The 16685-nt window shown below is 55.3% G+C and overlaps 4 protein-coding genes across 4 annotated transcripts; all 4 read left to right on the top strand.

Annotated features, from left to right (window-relative positions):
• Window positions 1–1406: 1406 nt before the first annotated feature.
• On the top strand, window positions 1407–11174 carry N657DRAFT_665989 (uncharacterized protein; the record flags this gene model as incomplete). The annotated part of the gene is made up of 16 exons (XM_062795318.1): window positions 1407–1719; window positions 1898–2720; window positions 3084–3545; window positions 3665–3836; window positions 4171–4731; window positions 4808–5131; window positions 5184–5820; window positions 5977–7060; window positions 7102–7242; window positions 7272–7536; window positions 7579–8055; window positions 8097–8641; window positions 8702–9509; window positions 9690–10097; window positions 10169–10853; window positions 10972–11174. The coding sequence occupies 16 exons, from the start codon at window positions 1407–1409 to the stop codon at window positions 11097–11099; spliced, it is 7833 nt and encodes a 2610-aa protein (XP_062644393.1). The 3' UTR covers window positions 11100–11174.
• A 304-nt stretch (window positions 11175–11478) lies between these two features.
• On the top strand, window positions 11479–12606 carry N657DRAFT_648784 (uncharacterized protein). Its single transcript, XM_062793586.1, has one exon. The coding sequence runs from the start codon at window positions 11531–11533 to the stop codon at window positions 12137–12139; it is 609 nt and encodes a 202-aa protein (XP_062644392.1). The 5' UTR covers window positions 11479–11530; the 3' UTR covers window positions 12140–12606.
• A 264-nt stretch (window positions 12607–12870) lies between these two features.
• On the top strand, window positions 12871–14013 carry N657DRAFT_683437 (uncharacterized protein; the record flags this gene model as incomplete). The annotated part of the gene is made up of 4 exons (XM_062796572.1): window positions 12871–13164; window positions 13220–13478; window positions 13533–13599; window positions 13665–14013. The coding sequence occupies 4 exons, from the start codon at window positions 12871–12873 to the stop codon at window positions 14011–14013; spliced, it is 969 nt and encodes a 322-aa protein (XP_062644391.1).
• A 596-nt stretch (window positions 14014–14609) lies between these two features.
• N657DRAFT_674045 (galactose mutarotase-like protein) lies at window positions 14610–16552 on the top strand. Its single transcript, XM_062795721.1, has 5 exons — window positions 14610–15214; window positions 15262–15361; window positions 15417–15743; window positions 15800–16313; window positions 16390–16552. The coding sequence occupies exons 1-5, from the start codon at window positions 15095–15097 to the stop codon at window positions 16475–16477; spliced, it is 1149 nt and encodes a 382-aa protein (XP_062644390.1). The 5' UTR covers window positions 14610–15094; the 3' UTR covers window positions 16478–16552.
• Window positions 16553–16685: the final 133 nt, after the last annotated feature.

The following is a 16685-nucleotide window of genomic DNA, read 5'->3' as shown; positions in this document are numbered from 1 at the left end:
TCGATCGTCGGCTGTAGGCGAGGTGCCCAGGGAGCGATGGCGTATTCTTGGATTGTTTCCATTTGATCGACTTTTACACCTTCCGCGATACTGGCGATCTTCTGAAGCGGGGAGACGAATCGTGTTGTTGTCCGGATTTTCTTGCAGGCTAGGGGATGAGTCCCAGGCAATGTCTGAATGTTGATCCATAGTCTGGCTGCCGCCCGGGTGTGTCGTTCTTGTATGGAGAGAATGCTCGCTTCGGCTTCTGCTACAGCCGTAGCTACGGTCCGAAAGGCTCCTGTGATTGCTAGGGCGCCAATCTTCTGAGCCCTGTTCAGCCAGCTTAGCGCCTTTCCCCTACACGCATGTATCCATGGGCTCCCAGGCCCGAGCTGCCCTTTACTTGATTCGTCAATTTGCATGTGAACAACGCAGCCATGTGTGAAGGTTGCGACCTGAGCCGCTTGCGAGAGGGAGCTCGCATGTGCTGGGTGCAGCATAATTGAAGGTAATGTGCTGGTGTGACCTGGCCATTTGCTGGGAAGCTCCCACATATCAACCCAATAACCCGAAGATGAAGCCAGTTTCGTGGGCAATCTTAATAATTACTCTTCCGTCACCAACCAGAAGCACGATGCTGGTTTGACGCGGCTATGTAAGGTACCTTTAGGCAAGATACATACGTATAATCCGGGCTGTTTATTTCTTTTCTTTCACTTAGCTCATCGCTAACACTTCATAGACACAAAGGTTGGCAGTAAATACAGAAGGGGACACCGCGACGGCCGTTACGGGCGTTTCTCACCTACCAGGTAACTTTGATTGTCAGCCGTCGGCATCATGCAGGAGTGATGCCTTTTCTAGGACCAGAAGACGAGGGCGATTGCAAGCTCCTGTGCATGGTCCAGGTGCTTATTAGTCCATAGGGCTTCGTCATGTTGCAGAGTGACGAGAGCAACTCGTAAGCGCAGTCTGCTTGAGGACGGAGACAGCACAATCAACCGCCTCACATATGCCCTCTGATCCAGCCTTGGTTGTATCCTTCCCGACGTGCCGCTGTAGAAATGCGGTGGGAAAGTGCAAGCGTGCGTGTTTGAGAGGGATACAAACGACAGATGTATTGGCTGTTGCCAGTTGAGCACGAAAGATGCCGAGCGAGTACAATCAGGTTGGACTCAGATGAAAGACCATGAGGCAATTGAGAATCAGATTCTAAGTGTTTGCCAGGATTGATCGTTTGCCTTGTTTTACCCAAAAAACCGGCCAACTTTTGCTGGATCTTCCGCTTCATTACACCTCTTCTTCATTCAACCATCAATTTCACTTCTCGTACCTCTCGCACTCTACACTTCCAGCTTGCTCTTGACCACTTGACAACATTGAGCCACACCCCCAAGTTTTACCCGTCGCTTTCGTTGCCGAAGATGGCTCCAGGTACTGCCGATTCTCGCGCTGCGTCGGTCGCAGTAGAGTCGCTCAAATATGCGATCAACCACGTTTTCTTGCCCCCGAAGGCGCCCCAGAAAGACGATGCAAGCATTGAGGAAGAGCTCAACCTCATCGCTTCTCTTCTCAAGTCAACGCGGCAGTTTTCCAGGGAATGCTCAGCAGCGGAACCTCAGCAACTTTGGCCAGTCATTGCGATGCTCGAGAGGCTCCTGAAGGTGAAGCCAGGACTGGACAGCGCCACAAAGGGAACCTCTATGAAAAAAGTCATTCAGGAACTTGACGACGGCGGTATGTAATTTCTTCTGAGCATCTTCTCATCGCATTTTGGCTCGCCGGAAAAGAGTCGATCACATGCCTCTAGGCAGAGCCAGCCCTGAACTTATCCACATTTCTCCCACCTCCCACGCACTTGCCCTGCCTCTAAGTCTAGTTTCTATTGCCCGGCTGCTTACACAAAACTTGCCAGAGGTTGCACTTTTCCATATCCGAGCCCAGAACGCTGGCCTTATCCTGACGTGTCTTGGACAAGAAGACATCTTGGTCGAGCCCTTCGAGCTCCTGGCCCGCAATGGGGACATGATGGGCTGCAAAGGCCGCCTGGTCCGGGAGTTTCCTGACTGCGCTGCGACGGTTTGCCGTAAAACGGTGCTCGACCCCCTCTTCCTCAGCGAGTTCGTCGACGTTCTCCGCTGCTTGGAGCTTCAAGACTCGCCACAGGCTCGCCCAAAGTCGTCGAAGTTTGACCAGAAATTCGATGAATCCAGAGACACCAGCTCCCCGCTCCTTCTCAGCAGTATGGTTCTTGCCACTCTCATCAGCCTTGGGCGGAGCGTCACCCCCCGCCGTGTCGCCAAGAGGAGCCGCGAGCAAGTTAGCTGGGACAGTACGCTGTTGTCCTGGCACCGGTCGCCCACATGGATGCTGTTGCGCGTCGCTGTGCGCTTAGTCTTGGATCGCAACAATTTTCCGTCCTTATACAAGGCTTTCCTCACGTTTCACCACGCTCGCCTGCTTGAGCAGGCCGCCCAGCTCGGCCTGGATAGCGATTTGCGGTTTGCCATGGCATCCAAATTTGTCAGGCGGATTATGAAGCTCAGTCCTCATGAGAACCTTCCCTGGTTTCGCACAGTGAGGAACGTCCTCACAGCAAATCAAGGGACGCTCCAGCGACGTTGGCAGAAGGAGCAGACCAAGAATACTCCTGTAGCCATCCCAGCGGGCCGTCTTCAAACCCTCTGTTTTGAGTCCGACACGAACCTTCGCCTCCAGAAGTTGAGCGGACACCTGGAGTGGATTCCCGCTCCAATACGACCGATCAAGGCACCGCTGGGCCCGGTGACAACTCCATGTTCTTCAGAGTCTCGGCGGATGTCTTGCCTGCCATTCCCGGCCTTCAGTCCGTCGGCGACCTGGAACCTTTTTGGCTCGTCGAGCTGGAGTCGTGGATTGAGCTGAACCTGTCTTCGTGGGTCGCCACGCGGGTTCAGCGTGATGTCGACGATGGCCATCTTCAGGCCGTCAAGGACACCGGGAAATTACAACAGCTGATCTCCCAATACTTCAAACAAGCCAGTCGCATCCACCAAGGAAATTCAGAGGCGCTTTCGCTGATGAACTTGGTCATCATGGAGCTTTACATCGCCTTGGACAAGATCACGGGGGAAATCGTGCCCCTTGCTGCTGGAATACAACCCTGGATTTGGTTATCACGGTTTGCTCGACCCCTTGATTCTTTCCACCCACAAGCAAATGGTCCGCTTGGTCGCGATTGAATCTTACATATACGACCGGAGAGACAGTGCTGCCGGCGATTATCCATTGGCATTCGCGAACTTTGGGCGGCAGGGGTCGTTTGCGGTCCGTTATTTCAACTCGTCCCCTGAGCACCAAAGCCTCTACGAGGAGATCAAGGGCCAAGCCGAGAGCAACGCTGCCAAGAAAGTGCAAGAGTATCACACGATGCGCAGTGAATATGCTGAGCTGTCCAGCCGGAGAGCCTCAGCGCCACACTCTGAGAAGTGGTGCAATCGGCAGAAGAGGATGATCTCCGCGTCCGGCTGCGAGGCGTGTCGACTGCAATCCCAGATGTCTGCGTTGAACATCAACAAGTTCGAGTGACCTTTGCCCACCGATCGCATTCTCGCGCAGGCCATTGTCTTTGAGATTTGGGTCACGGATATCGTCGCCATGTGGCGGGACGTGACGGCAGATCTCTTTCATAGCATTTTCAGAGACCGGGAAAGCTTCAGGGAGTGAACCGGCTTTGGTTTGCAGCAGACCACTCCGGTTTGAAGGTCTATCAACCGAGGACAAGCCAAGTTCAGCTGGCGTCTACCGTCAAACCAGTCGAAGCAAGTCATTACCGCCCCAGCCATATCAACGCGGTGACCGAGGCCGATGTTTGCGTGTGGCATGGCTGGCACCACTGAGTACTATTATCAGCCAGACTCTGTTTCCAGCGACGAGCTGTTTCAAGAGCCTCATGTTCCTACCAAATGCTCCTTCGCTAAACATCAGCAGCAGGGATTCATGAGCACCTGGACACGATCGACTGAGCATACATCCAACCAAGTCATCGCAGCCCAGTCTGGCTGTCCACCGGACATGTCTCTTGAGGCGTTCCGGGCCTTCGGCCATATCCGTTCTGGTTGCCACCTTCAATGGCCGAACGTGCTCTGTCAGCTAAAAGCCCCCTCGTTGGACTGGTATCAGGAGTCGACTTATTGGCTGGTGTTACAGGTATGCCTTGAGGCAGGACCATACACCAAGTTCAATTTGGTCTTCCGGCAAGCCCACGCGGATCTTTCGAACGCCAAGTTTGTCCGCAATCTGGTTGCCGCTCTGAACGATTCTCTTCGTCGGTATTGTGAGAACTGGCAAAACGACGTGGCTGTCAGTCTCTTGATATGCATCGCAACGAAGGTGTTGTCGATGGCCACGTCACGGCCTCTCGTGGACGGGCTGTTGGCGTTCCTGTCCCAAGCCAGGGTCGTGACAATCAAATGGGCTAGGCACCTCCTGGCCAGGCGGGCGAATTGCGGTACCGAAAAGGGGCAGGAAGAGTTAACCCAAAGGGTGCTGATGGTGGCGGTGACTTGTACGTCGACCTTTGACGTCGGGTCAGACCACCTGGAAGTCATTATCCATTCTCGGGGCGACCTTGGCGCTCTTGTCGAGTCCACTATTATGGTCTATGATCACCGGCCTGCTGAAGGAGCAGCGTCAACTCCCGTCTTGACTCTGTTGCTGCAGCGATGGCATAGGATCATGCACAGGTCAATGGGGTTTGTCAAGAAAGAGGTCGTCGAGCTGAAAAACGCAGGCTTGATGACGCCATTCGGCGGTTTGGGCAGACTACTCGCCGTCGGCTGCGCAGTGGTCAGCTCAATCCGGCGTTCAAGCTCACACTCTGGCCGCCACCATGGTCAGACAAGGTGGGAGCCCCATCTCTATCACTCTCAACCTCCTGGAAGGCCGTCTCCTTGTTGACGGGTACCCCCTGTCCCGTCTCCCGGATGAATACCAATCGAACAGAGCTTACACTCAACTGTTCGGGGCACATGTGCTGGAAGTCATGCCCTCCACGCGCCGTGGCCAGAGGTTCTCGGCCTGCCGGGACCAGCAAGGATGGATTGTGCACTTTGTCTTGACGGACGGCGAGCTGGTGATACAAGCCGTACGTGGGGCAGATGCCTCGCCAGTCAAAGAGGGCTCGTCGGCTGAGGTCTGCGAGTTCATCCCAACCGTGGAAGTTGGAGGGTGACGTACCGGCTTCATTCGCCCGGAACTATTCGCACTGGATGAACCTTTCGACGGGGGCAGTCGAGTTCCGACCGGTGAACGAGCCCTGGGCATCATCACCGGACAACTGGATTTTGACACGGGACGGTGGCCGCAACATCCTTTCACGTCGCGGGCAGGGGCAGTACCTGATCAATCCACACAGCCTAACCGCAGAGGCTATCTCGACCTATCTAAGCCCCATCGAAGATACGAGCAATGTGGACATGATCTTCCAATCAGCTAGCCGTGTTCTGGCCCTAGAGTTGTCCAGATTCTCCATCTCGTTTACATTGGCCGAGGGCGAGTCCAGCATCCGGTCCAAGCACTATTCAGGCATGTGCATCGACGAATGCCAAAGCATTGGTGCATTGGTTGGACTTCAGAACAAGCTTGTGCTCAAGCGCGAGGGCGTTTCAGCATCTTGTACGCTGCAGAGATTGGTCCTGGTGCTTCGAGAAACCCTGTCTTCACGGCCGGTCGGCTACCATGTCAGCGTCACTGTCGATCAATCTTCAGCATTGCACGTCAAGCACGACGCCTTCTCGGTGGATCCAACACTCGGCCGCATCACAAGCGGCGGGTCACTCTCCAGCAAGCTCTACTTGTGTTACCTGCATTTCCCTAACGGCCCATTTCCTTCCTGACCCTCTCACCGGGAGAATCGGCACCGAAGAAGCCCTGAGGATTCTGCAGTCTGCCTCAGTTCGCTCTTTCCAGCGGTTGGACACAGAATCTCATGACTTGTTGCGCATGATCGCGAAGTTATCCCCGCGACGAAATTCTATCCGACACACCTGCAGGTTATGGAGCAAGTGAACTGGTCGTCCGAGCTTCCTGTCCTGGCCCAACATGATGGTTTCTGGCCAGCCGTCGAGGCAATCCTTAGGCATGCTCGAGACTGCGAGATTTTCCATCCCCCCGATGACAATCGTGGAGCTTCAACAAAGTTTGCCCCTCTCGAGCGGTCGTCTACCCTGTTGGTGGACCGGGCGAAGATCCGGAACGCCATGTTCCGAGTCTCAGAGTTTGGGGCGGAAGACTACACCACGAACTTTGACCGCCAGTACCTGGGACGGCACCGCAAGGAAGGACATGTCACGGAGGCATTTACCAGGGTCAAAATGGTTACAAAGGCCGTTGTGTCGGGCCATAAGCAGCTCCTGGAACTGCCATCAGCCTGGGCGAAACAATCCATCCTCGAGGTCACTGGGAAGAGCTTCCCCGGGCGCCCTCAAGTCGACTTGAGCTTTACGCTCGATTACCTCCAACCTCCAGAAATGTGCCTGATTGGTCTCTGGTGCGGACTTCACAGGGCACCATTCGCAGAGCGCAACAAGTACAAGATCGCATTCTTGGCCTTTGCCAATTCCCCCAGCGTCTTTCAGACCAGGATCACGCCCCCAAGCGAAGATCACTTCGATCTAGAGTACAATGTCTCGTCGATGCGGCAAAGGATGGACAAAATCGTCGAGCAATATCTGCATCCCTTCGAAAATTGCCCGGAGGCCAATATTCGGAAGAAATCTCACGAGTCAAAGAGCGCTGTTTCCCAGAGGCGGTATCTGACATGGAAATCAGAGTCGAATAAGACGGCAAAGAGCTTTGTCTCCGACCTGGAAACTCAGTGGCGTCAGGCCTGGACGGTTTCGACACTTACCAGCCAGGACTATCGCCGGTACTTTGACGTTGACAGCATCATGGCCAAAGTTCGGGAAGCCTTGGAACTTGCCAGGAGGACATCAGCCTTTGAGAGATACCTGGACAGCCTTGTTTCGGAACTGGGACAGATGTCCTTGTTCTCGTGGAAAGATGATCAAGATGCTTCCAACTCAGACGAAACTTCCACGTCTCTGGGGCTGGAGGAACAAACTTCAAGGGCGTCTCCAGACCAGCCCCGTCAACAAAACGTCCTCAGCCGCAGAACTTCAGCCACCTCTTGGACAAAGTGACGGATGCAGCCGGGGATACTAACCCATTGACCGGTCTTCTTGATCGGCTTTTTCAGTTGTGCGATCAGAAACCGTACAGGTTGCATACATCAACGAGCTGCGGTCAAGCTCTGTCAGTTCTGTCAACTCTGCCAGCCCTCGTATTCGGCTGAGAGAAGGTACTTCTGAGTTGGAGGCTGCCTTTGAAGAGTATCTCACCAGTTGTAAACAGGCGACGAGCAAAATTCGCAGGAGCATCGGCGACACACTGGGAGGGAAATCCGTCGCTGAGGAAGTCGGCCAAGGCGCCCTATTATACCCTCGCATCTCCCCAATCTTCCTGCTCCAACGTCTCAGCCGAGTCTTTTGGAACAATCTGCCGGCCGACTGGCGCGTATGCCGGATCAACTACGCTCTATCTATGCTTAACCTGCAGCGGGCTGAGCGTCTCATCAATGCCCTTCAACGCCCTGACTGTCGAACAGACTTTCTGAAGGAACTGTCGAACATGGGCAGCCACGAATGCGGCGAAGGCGAACCCCTAGTCTTCCCGGAGACTGTTCTGCTTGAGCTGGAACAGGGAATTTTGATCCGGCCTGTTCAAAGCAACATTGCGGCTCACATGAGGCATACTCCAGGAGGGGAGGGCATGGCGCTTCAGCTAAACATGGGTGAAGGCAAATCTTCAGTCATTGTTCCCATGGTATTTGCAGCCCTTGCAGACGGGAAGCGTCTTGTCCGGGTCGTAGTTGCAAAAGCCCAGTCAAACCAGTTAGCGCACACGCTCATCGCCACCCTGGGCGGTCTGATCAACTGTCAAGTGTTCTACCTGCCAATATCCAGATCACTCCAGCTGAAGAGCTCCGATGTCGAGGTCATCAACCGCATGCTCGCGACATGCAGGAACCACGGCGTGTGTTTATGGTTTCGCCGGAACACTTGGCTTCGATGAAGCTGATGGCCCTGGAGAGCACCTGGGCAGACGGCAACGGTGCCGGAGCACTGAGCAAACAGATCGTCACTACTTACAACCATATGGAAGACATGTTTCGGGACATCGTGGACGAAAGCCACGAGAATTTCAGCGTCAAGTTCGAGCTGATCTATACGACGGGCACCCAACGACCCATTGACATGAGCCCAGACCGGTGGAAACTTATCCAGGAGCTCATGGGCGTTGTGCTCGACGTGGCCGAGGACCCGGCACGGAGACATGCAGAGGCGGATGTGAAAGGGCTGCTTTTTGAGGGTGATCGGGGCAGCGGGCGCTTTCCAATCATTCGAGTTCTGGAGGAATCAGCCAGCAAGCGTCTGGTTAGTGACGTTGCTGAGCATGTGTGCTGCGTGGGCCTCAAGGGTTTTCCGATTCACCATCAATCGATCAGCCGGCGAACAGCGGTCGTGGACTACATCCTTCAGCCAAACCTGTCTGCTGCTCAGATTGCTGCGGTCCAAAACGACAGCAGTGGGTTGTTCAGCGAGACAATGATGAAGAACACGTTGCTTCTACTGCGATGATTGCTGGCCAACAACGTCGTCCTTTTTGCACTGGCCAAGAGGTTCCGTGTGAATTATGGTTTCGCTCCTGATCGACGGCCTCCCACCATGCTCGCGGTGCCGTACAGGGCGAAAGATTCACCGGCACCACGCTCTGAGTTCAGCCACCCAGACGTCGTCATTGTTCTGACATGTCTGAGCTACTACTATCAAGGCCTGTCAAATGGTGAGCTGCGCACCTGCTTAGAGAAGCTGAGCAAGTCCGATCAAGCAGATCAGGAATACGGCAGATGGGCAGCAGCATCGCCAAAGCTCCCGTCGTCCCAGAGCCACTTCTCCGGTGTCAATCTCCGGGACACTGCTCTCTGCAAACAGAGCGTCTTCCCGTCCCTGCGATACGCGAAGCCAGCAATCGACTTCTACCTCTCTACCGTCGTCTTCCCACGCGAGATGCGGGAATTTCCCTACAAGCTATCGGCGAGTGGCTGGGATCTCGAAAAAGCCAAGCGTCACCTCCTGACCGGATTCAGTGGCACAACTGACTCTAAATACGTGCTGTCGCTCTCCGTAACGGCACTCGACCTGCCCGAGCAGCGGCACACCAATGCGACGGTCCTCGCCTGCCTCCTCCGGACGGAGAACACGGTTCTGGAACTCGGCGGTGACCAGGATCAACTGTCGGCCTCGACAGCGGATATGTTATTAACCGCTGTGACCCAAACCGCCTCGAGCCGGCCAATGCGCGTGGTCCTCGATGTAGGAGCACAAATTGTCGAGCTCAGCAATTACGGGTTCGCGCAGCGCTGGTTGGAGCTGACTCCGGCAGGGGATGCAGACGCCGTCATCTTCTTCAATGATGATGAGCTTGCTGTTTTAACTCGGGCCGGCGCCGTCGATTCATTCCTGACGTCCCCGTTCGCAACTAAAACGGGCCGCTGCCTCGTCTTTCTGGATCAGGCACACACCAGAGGAACCGACCTCAAGCTTCCGGATCCGTACCGCGCGGCAGTCACTCTTGGACCGGCGGTGACGAAGGACACGCTTGTTCAGGCCTGTATGAGGATGCGCAAGCTCGGGTCTGGGCAGTCTGTCACGTTCTGTGTCTCACCCGAGATGGCCAAACGGCTTCGCAGTTTCACGAAACTTGAGGAATCACGCCCGCTCACTGTTTCCGACGTCCTGGTTTGGGCCATCGTCGAAACGTGGGACGACGCGCACCGGAGCATTCCTCTCTGGGCGGCCCAAGGCATCCGCCATCAGCAGCAAGAAACCGTGTGGGAGCGAGTGGCAAAGGATGGGGAACTTTCTGCCCAGCACGTTCAAGACTACTTAGAAAACGAGACGCAGTCATTGGAGCAAAGGTATCGTCCCGAGTCGGAGGCGAGCAGCTCCATCAACAACCAGAGCCTCACCTCGAAGCTCAAGGCGGCCACAAAACTCACCTCCAGGCAAATCCAAGTTTCGCAGATCAAGGCGAAATGCGATGAAATTGGCCTCGCAAACCTCGACTCCATGCACAAGAAGAACAGGAGCGTGAACTGGCCCCAGAGGTCGAGCGTGAGCGTCAGGTTGAGAGGCCACCCAGGAAACAGCCCGCCTCGCACAACCTCCACGCAGACGTCATGAGTTTTGCTGTGGACGGGGTCTTATTGAACAACAACTCGGCAAAATCCGCCTTCATGCCCGCCTTTCAGTCTCTGGCCAACACGAGCGCAGCGGCATTGTTCCCGGTGAAGAACTTTCCCAGCAGCCTCCTCGTGACCGTCGACTTTGCTCGCATTATCCGCGACAACTCCTCGCGCCTGGACGCTTACCAGCGCCCAGTCCAATGGATTTTGACACAGTCCTGCCCGGCTGCCGCGCACGGCATGCGAATGGTGATTGTCAGCCCGTATGAGGCAGAACGTCCCAAGCAGCTGCTGCTCGAGCAAGAACCAAACCCCAACAGTGACTCGGTTCTCGGCCAGCTACGCGCATACCTCCCACACACGAGCATGTCCTACTGTTCGATGGAAGATCTGTCGACGTACGTCTTTCCGGATGCTGGCGAGGATGCGCAGCCGCCCCCGCGCCCCCCGCCAGAGCTACTGCTCCAGTTGAAGCTGTTTGCTGGGGGCCTGTATCTCCAAAATTTTGGCGAGTATGTCCAACTCGCATTATACCTTGGGCTCGCCTACACCCCCAATGAAGGCGAGAGGGATGTGGCGCAGATGGGTTTGTGGGGAGGGCAGGTGGGCAAGAGTATGAGGCTTGCGAGTTTGGGTCAAGTCCGGTTGGCTTCTTGAGTGTGCTCTTCACACAGATAAGGAGGGACTGTCTCGATATTTCCAAGAGTCATTGGGCAGAATCTTGTCAGCCGAGATTTTGAGTCCGGTCAAGGACTTCGAGGGGGTTTGCTCCGGGGCGGGCTCAGCTGTGGTTGAGGGAGACGAGGAGGTGGACGGAGATGGACGTGACTGAGAGGCGGACGCCAACATGAAGCAGGTCTAAGAGGAGCCTGGGACGTTGCATGGTTGAAATATAAGAGCTCTCTAGTGTAGGATTTCATCGGCTGAGATGAACCAAAGTGTAGCAGTGCTTCGGTCACAATGAGCCACAGATTATAGACTCTTGCTATTTATCAGGTTAGTGACAAAGAAGAGTGATGTCAACGGACACTGAAAACACGACTCAAGGGGAAACGGCTTGTCGGCGCTAGCGGAAGATAGGATTAGCCCATGCTCCGGCAAGGGCATTAGGTGAGCAGGTCTCACCTAAGTGGTGCCGCACATCAACAGGTGTTTCGGGTATTTGGCACACGCAAGCTGCTGTGTTGCATACTCTAACAAATAGCATAAGCGGCTGTCACAGTCCCCAGTCGACAATGGTTGGCTTTTGTGTGTCACTGAAGCATGGATGAGACACAAATCAGAGGCGCAGCGCGAGTCTGCCGCCCCGGACTACTGGAAGGGAGGGGCCTCACCAGCATTGATTCGACTTGCAAGCAGCTATGCGGGTTGCAAGCATGGAGGATGAGCATAGCCAACAACACGGTAACCCAGTGGTTGGTGGGGAGACGTCATGCCCACATCATCACCTTCCGCATTCCCCCCAGGATTGTGAAGCAACAGACGTCCATTCTTGCAAAGAATGGAGATAAGCAAACACGCGATCGACCTACGGCCATGCACCCGTTTGTGTCGCCGTTGGGCAGGAACGAGCAAACTGCTGTTGTTCTTACGCCCAATCCGGCTGACTCTAGAAAACGCTTGCACCGAAATCAATGTCGCAATTGCCCAGTAAAGGCCCTCGAAGACACAATGGATTCCTACGACCTTATCGAGGACAACGGGCGGGAATCTACGGCGGAAGCGATGGAAGGCGGAAGCAGAAGCAGCCACGATATCACTGCCCAGCCTCAAACTCGAACAATCCCCGCGACAGCGTCTTCTTCGTGGGATGGCAGGGAATCGGACGAGGCCAGCGCAGGCATATCGTATGAATGGGCATCAGCGGCGTAGTCGGGTGCTCGCGCTCGGGGGTTGTATTCAGATTCGGTGGGGCCAGGGCAATGTCATCGATTTCGGCCTGCAGCGGTTGCGATGGACGGTCAACAAACACCGTATCGGCACGCGGAGTCGGGATGGTTCAGGATATGGCACCGCGCCGGCGATTGCGAAAGTGGCAAGATGGCGTGGAGTCGCACACTTGGAGAGTCAGGTGGGGGTCGAACGACGAACTCGAAATGGACGCGCGCACAATGGGACGGCGCGTGATCGGACGATTCTAGGGGAACCTCGGGGACTGGGGCTCGTCAGGGTCCGTCAAGGTCCCTCTGAGGGCCCTTGATGATCCAAGGTGTTGCGGTGTGGCAGTTGCTCGAGAGCAATCCGTATCCGTACATGTCCGACCAGGAGATCTCGAAATTCGCTGATAGTTGTCGCCGACCCGTCAGAGACATCCCGCCACTTGCGGCCAGCCCTCGCTTGAAACAAAAGGGATCAAATTTTCTTCATGGTTCACCGCCAAGGATCCCCACACGGAAACCAGAGCTCCGCGACATGCCACTCCTGTCGAGCCACTCTCTGGTCACAAACGAGGGTCCAGAGTGGAGCTGGTTTTTCTGCCCCTGGACCAGTGGGTCGACCATCCAATTTGAAATTGCCTGGGGTTCATCCTCGACAACTTCACGACAGACGCACTTTCGCATCCCATGAGTTGACGCGACAGACTCACTCAACCAAACCAAACCATGGACGCGATATTGGAAATCGGAGATCATTTATTTCTCGATTCACTATATGCGGCCCTTGTGCCGGCAAGTCCTGTTAATGGCTCCGAAAATGCCGCGCTACGGCACAGCTTCTCGGATGCGGACGGCGGCGTAGCCGGGTCAGCATGGGCTCGCGACAACATCGTGCGCCAATGCATATCGATCTTGATCATCACCCAGATTGGCGCCACGTCTCTGTACCTCATTTTCAGCGCGCTGTCGTATTTCCTCATTTTCGACCGCCGGCTGGAGTTCCATCCAAGGTTCCTTAAGGTAGGACTTTCCATGGCCATGTATAATTAAATATCAAGATTAACTCCAGAGCTAGAACCAAATCTCCCAAGAAATCGCCTCCAGCATGCGCGCCGTGCCCTTCATCAACATCCTGACCCTGCCTTTTTTCCTGGCCGAGGTGCGCGGCAAGAGCCTGCTGTACACCAACGTCGATGAGTACGGCTGGTCATGGATGGTCGTCTCGACGGTGCTGTTCATGATCTGGAACGACTTCATGATTTACTGGATCCACCGCCTCGAGCACCATCCCAGCGTCTACAAATACATTCACAAGCCGCACCACAAGTGGATCGGTAAGCGTTTCTCTGCCCTGTTGCCACATGACCACTCTGCTAACTGCGTCTCAGTGCCAACGCCATGGGCCGCGCTCGCCTTCCACCCGCTGGACGGGTACGTCCAGTCGCTGCCCTACCAGTAAGCACCTGGTCCCATGCTCAGTTATCCTTCCACTTCAGAAACCTCGTCTAACAGCCGCGCAGCGTCTTCGTCTTCATCTGCCCCGTGCAAAAGTACCTCTACATGGTGCTCTTCGGCCTGGTGCAGATCTGGACCATCTTCATCCATGACGGCGACATGATCTCGGGCCACTGGCTCGAGAAGTACATCAACAGTCCCGCCCACCATACCCTGCACCACATGTACTTCACCGTCAACTACGGCCAGTACTTCACCTGGGCCGACAGCTACTTCAACTCGCACCGCGCTCCCCAGCCCGAGCTGGATCCCCTGCACGAGGCCCTCCGCGTCATGCGGGAGAAGGGGCTGGTGGATGAGAAGGGGAATCCCATTCCTCAGGGAAAGAATGGCAAGGGGAAGAAGGACGAGTAGGGGTGGTTTTCGAGGAGTGATGCATAATTTGAATGTGGAAGCGTGGAGTTGGGAGCGAGCGCGCATTGCGTAGGCTTCGACTTGGGAGCGAGCGCGCATTGCGTAGGCTTTGACTCGTAGCATGTACGAACGGTCCTTGAGCTGCTGATGTTGGATGAGCGGGCATGGTGTTTACGACGGCATATGGGCGTTGGACAGATATACCTTAGATAGCGTGTTCGAACGTTCGCGCACTCTTGACGCGGGCAGAGCGCTGCTCGCGTACAGCCTCTCCCGTATTAATGTAATAGAGCTTCTTACATTTGACTACCTGACAGGGCCTGTGGTTTCGTTTCAAAACACTGCTATCACATCAACTACAAGACTTTGACGTCCTCAATTGGTTGCTCAGGGCTGCCTTGCCTGCTCATCCTCGTACAGTCGCAATGGCATCCCCGGCCAAGACTGGCAACAATTGGGGTGATAGCACCGACGGATTCGGGGCTATAAGATCCGTCTTACCCAATTATGTACGTATTCCACCAATTCCGGCCGTTCCGCCTCTTGTCAGGTCTACAAGTCAGTAGCAATACGAAGCCAAGCTGCAGGTAAGGACTGCAAGTTGATTCCGAAAGGGGGCAAATGCAGACCAGCAGACAGCCCCATGACAATCCTGGTCTACCTAGAAGCTTGCGATTGGTAGCTGCCGATCCCGCCTTCACAGGGTTCCTGCATGACATCCGGAGGGGGTTGTTCGCCTGAACGCATACTCCTGGCTGCACTCAGCCTGATATACCGCGCAATCAACCTAACGGCCCACATTCCCAAGACTGTGAAGGTGGTATCACACCCAACAGGAAGGCCTCGTTGATTACCCCTTCAACCTGGGGTTGTATCCGGAGTATTGGCAAACCAAAGGATCGAGATTCCAAAGGAAAGTGTCAGCATCGGTCACAAAATTGGCGTGCGGAGAAGCAGCTCATCGGGCATAATAAGATGTCAGCATGACCTGAAGGAGGAAGGGGAGGGGAGGAGAATTCTTTTCCTGGTTCCGACCATTCTTCTCTTCGAACCACCCCCAAATCAGCCGGCATAAGTGACGATGAGGTTCAGCTTACTCGCTGTGGCCGCCGTGGCCGAGGTCGCCCTTGCTACCCCAAAACGCCCAGAGCCAGATAAAGATGGGCGGTACACAATCTCTGCACCGGGCATCAAGGCGCAGGTAAGACCGGGTGCTCACAGAATCCCTGGCCCAGCTGATATGTGCAGTTCATTCCCTATGGCGCCACCCTGACGAACCTCTTTGTCAAGGACAAGAATGGCAACGACATAGATGTGGTGCTTGGCTACGACGATGTTAGCTACTATCGTCAGTAACGTTATCCCAGACAGCGCACTTGAAACACGAACTGACCCGACTCCAGCCAAGGACCCCAGCCACCCGGTGTACAACGCCATTCCCGGGCGGTACGCCAACCGCATCGGCAAGGGCCAGTACAAAATCGACGGGGTGACGTACAACACCGAGAAGAACGACGGCGAGAACACGCTGCACAGCGGCACCAACAACTGGTCGTTCCGCTTCTGGAACGTGACGGCCTTCTCGTCGGACTCGATCACCTTCTCCATCCTGGACAAATCCAACTCGTCGCTCGGCATGCTGGGCGACGTCAAATCGAGCGTGACCTACTCGGTGAGCAAGTCGACCTGGAAAATCAAGATGACGGCCAAGTCCCTGGACCAAAAGACGCGTTAGCCTCCTTTTCGTATCTCATGTAATTCATCACCCTTACTCACCGCAACACAGCCATCCTCTTGACCCAGCACACCTACTTCAACCTCGACGCCTACCGCAACCCTGCCACCCCCAAGATCTGGGACCACACCCTCTACCTCCCCTTCTCCAAGCGCTACCTCGAAGCCGACCAAGGCGCGCTGCCCACAGGCAAGATCCTGACCGCCGCGCCGGGCTCCATCAACGACTTCGCCTCGTCGCCCAGCCTTTTGCTCGGCCACGCGCGCAACCAGACAGGCTTTGAAGGCAACTGCGGCGCCAACGGCGCCTGCGAGGGGTACAACGGGTACTGGCTGATCGAGGGTGCGCCCCGGGGCGCCCCCGTCGTGACGCTCGGGAGCGCGTTCTCAGGCGTCAAGGCGGAGCTCAGGACGGATCAACCCGGCGTGGTGCTGTATTCGTGCAATTGGATGGATGGCAGTGCTGATCTCAAGAGCACGCAGGGCATTGAGGGGGTGAATGAGAAGGTGGTCAGGAGCAGCTGTATCGCGATTGAGGCACAGGATTGGCCGGATGGAATTAACCAGTGAGTTTCGTCCCTGTTTCTTTTATGCTTCTCATACTCATCATGGGGGGGTCCGCTAACGGTTTGGATGCCTTAGTCCTGAGTGGAATCGCACCAAGAAGCAGATTTATGGACCGGGGCGGACTTACAACTGGGAAAGTTCATGGACCTTTGGCTTGCTTTGAGAATGTAGTTTTCGAGCGTGGGCATTGTTGGCAGCTTGGCATGGGACAGAATCTGAAAGGAGTGGTCGATCACAGTGTCAACTTGAGAGAGGTCGTACTGGAAGAGCGTACGGATCCGTACTGTGTAGGAATTGTTTTGAACCAGTGCTCTCCCAGTGCCGTCAGCATGCGAAACCACCCTCCTCGCCACAGACCCAAAACGTTGACA

Source organism: Parathielavia appendiculata, assembly GCF_033297405.1.
Source record: "Parathielavia appendiculata strain CBS 731.68 unplaced genomic scaffold N657scaffold_15, whole genome shotgun sequence".
NCBI classification, from domain to species: domain Eukaryota; kingdom Fungi; phylum Ascomycota; class Sordariomycetes; order Sordariales; family Chaetomiaceae; genus Parathielavia; species Parathielavia appendiculata.
This window is presented reverse-complemented; position numbering and strand designations above follow the sequence as displayed.

What these genes read in the sequence shown, in the direction of transcription:
- N657DRAFT_674045 (XM_062795721.1), top strand. Translation starts at nt 15,095, where the DNA reads ATGAGGTTCAGCTTACTCGCTGTGGCCGCCGTGGCCGAGGTCGCCCTT. An exon ending in CGACGATGTTAGCTACTATC is followed by an intron (nt 15,362 to 15,416) that starts GTCAGTAACGTT and finishes ACCCGACTCCAG; the next exon opens with CCAAGGACCCCAGCCACCCG. An exon ending in GTCCCTGGACCAAAAGACGC is followed by an intron (nt 15,744 to 15,799) that starts GTTAGCCTCCTT and finishes ACCGCAACACAG; the next exon opens with CCATCCTCTTGACCCAGCAC.
- N657DRAFT_648784 (XM_062793586.1), top strand. Translation starts at nt 11,531, where the DNA reads ATGGATGAGACACAAATCAGAGGCGCAGCGCGAGTCTGCCGCCCCGGA.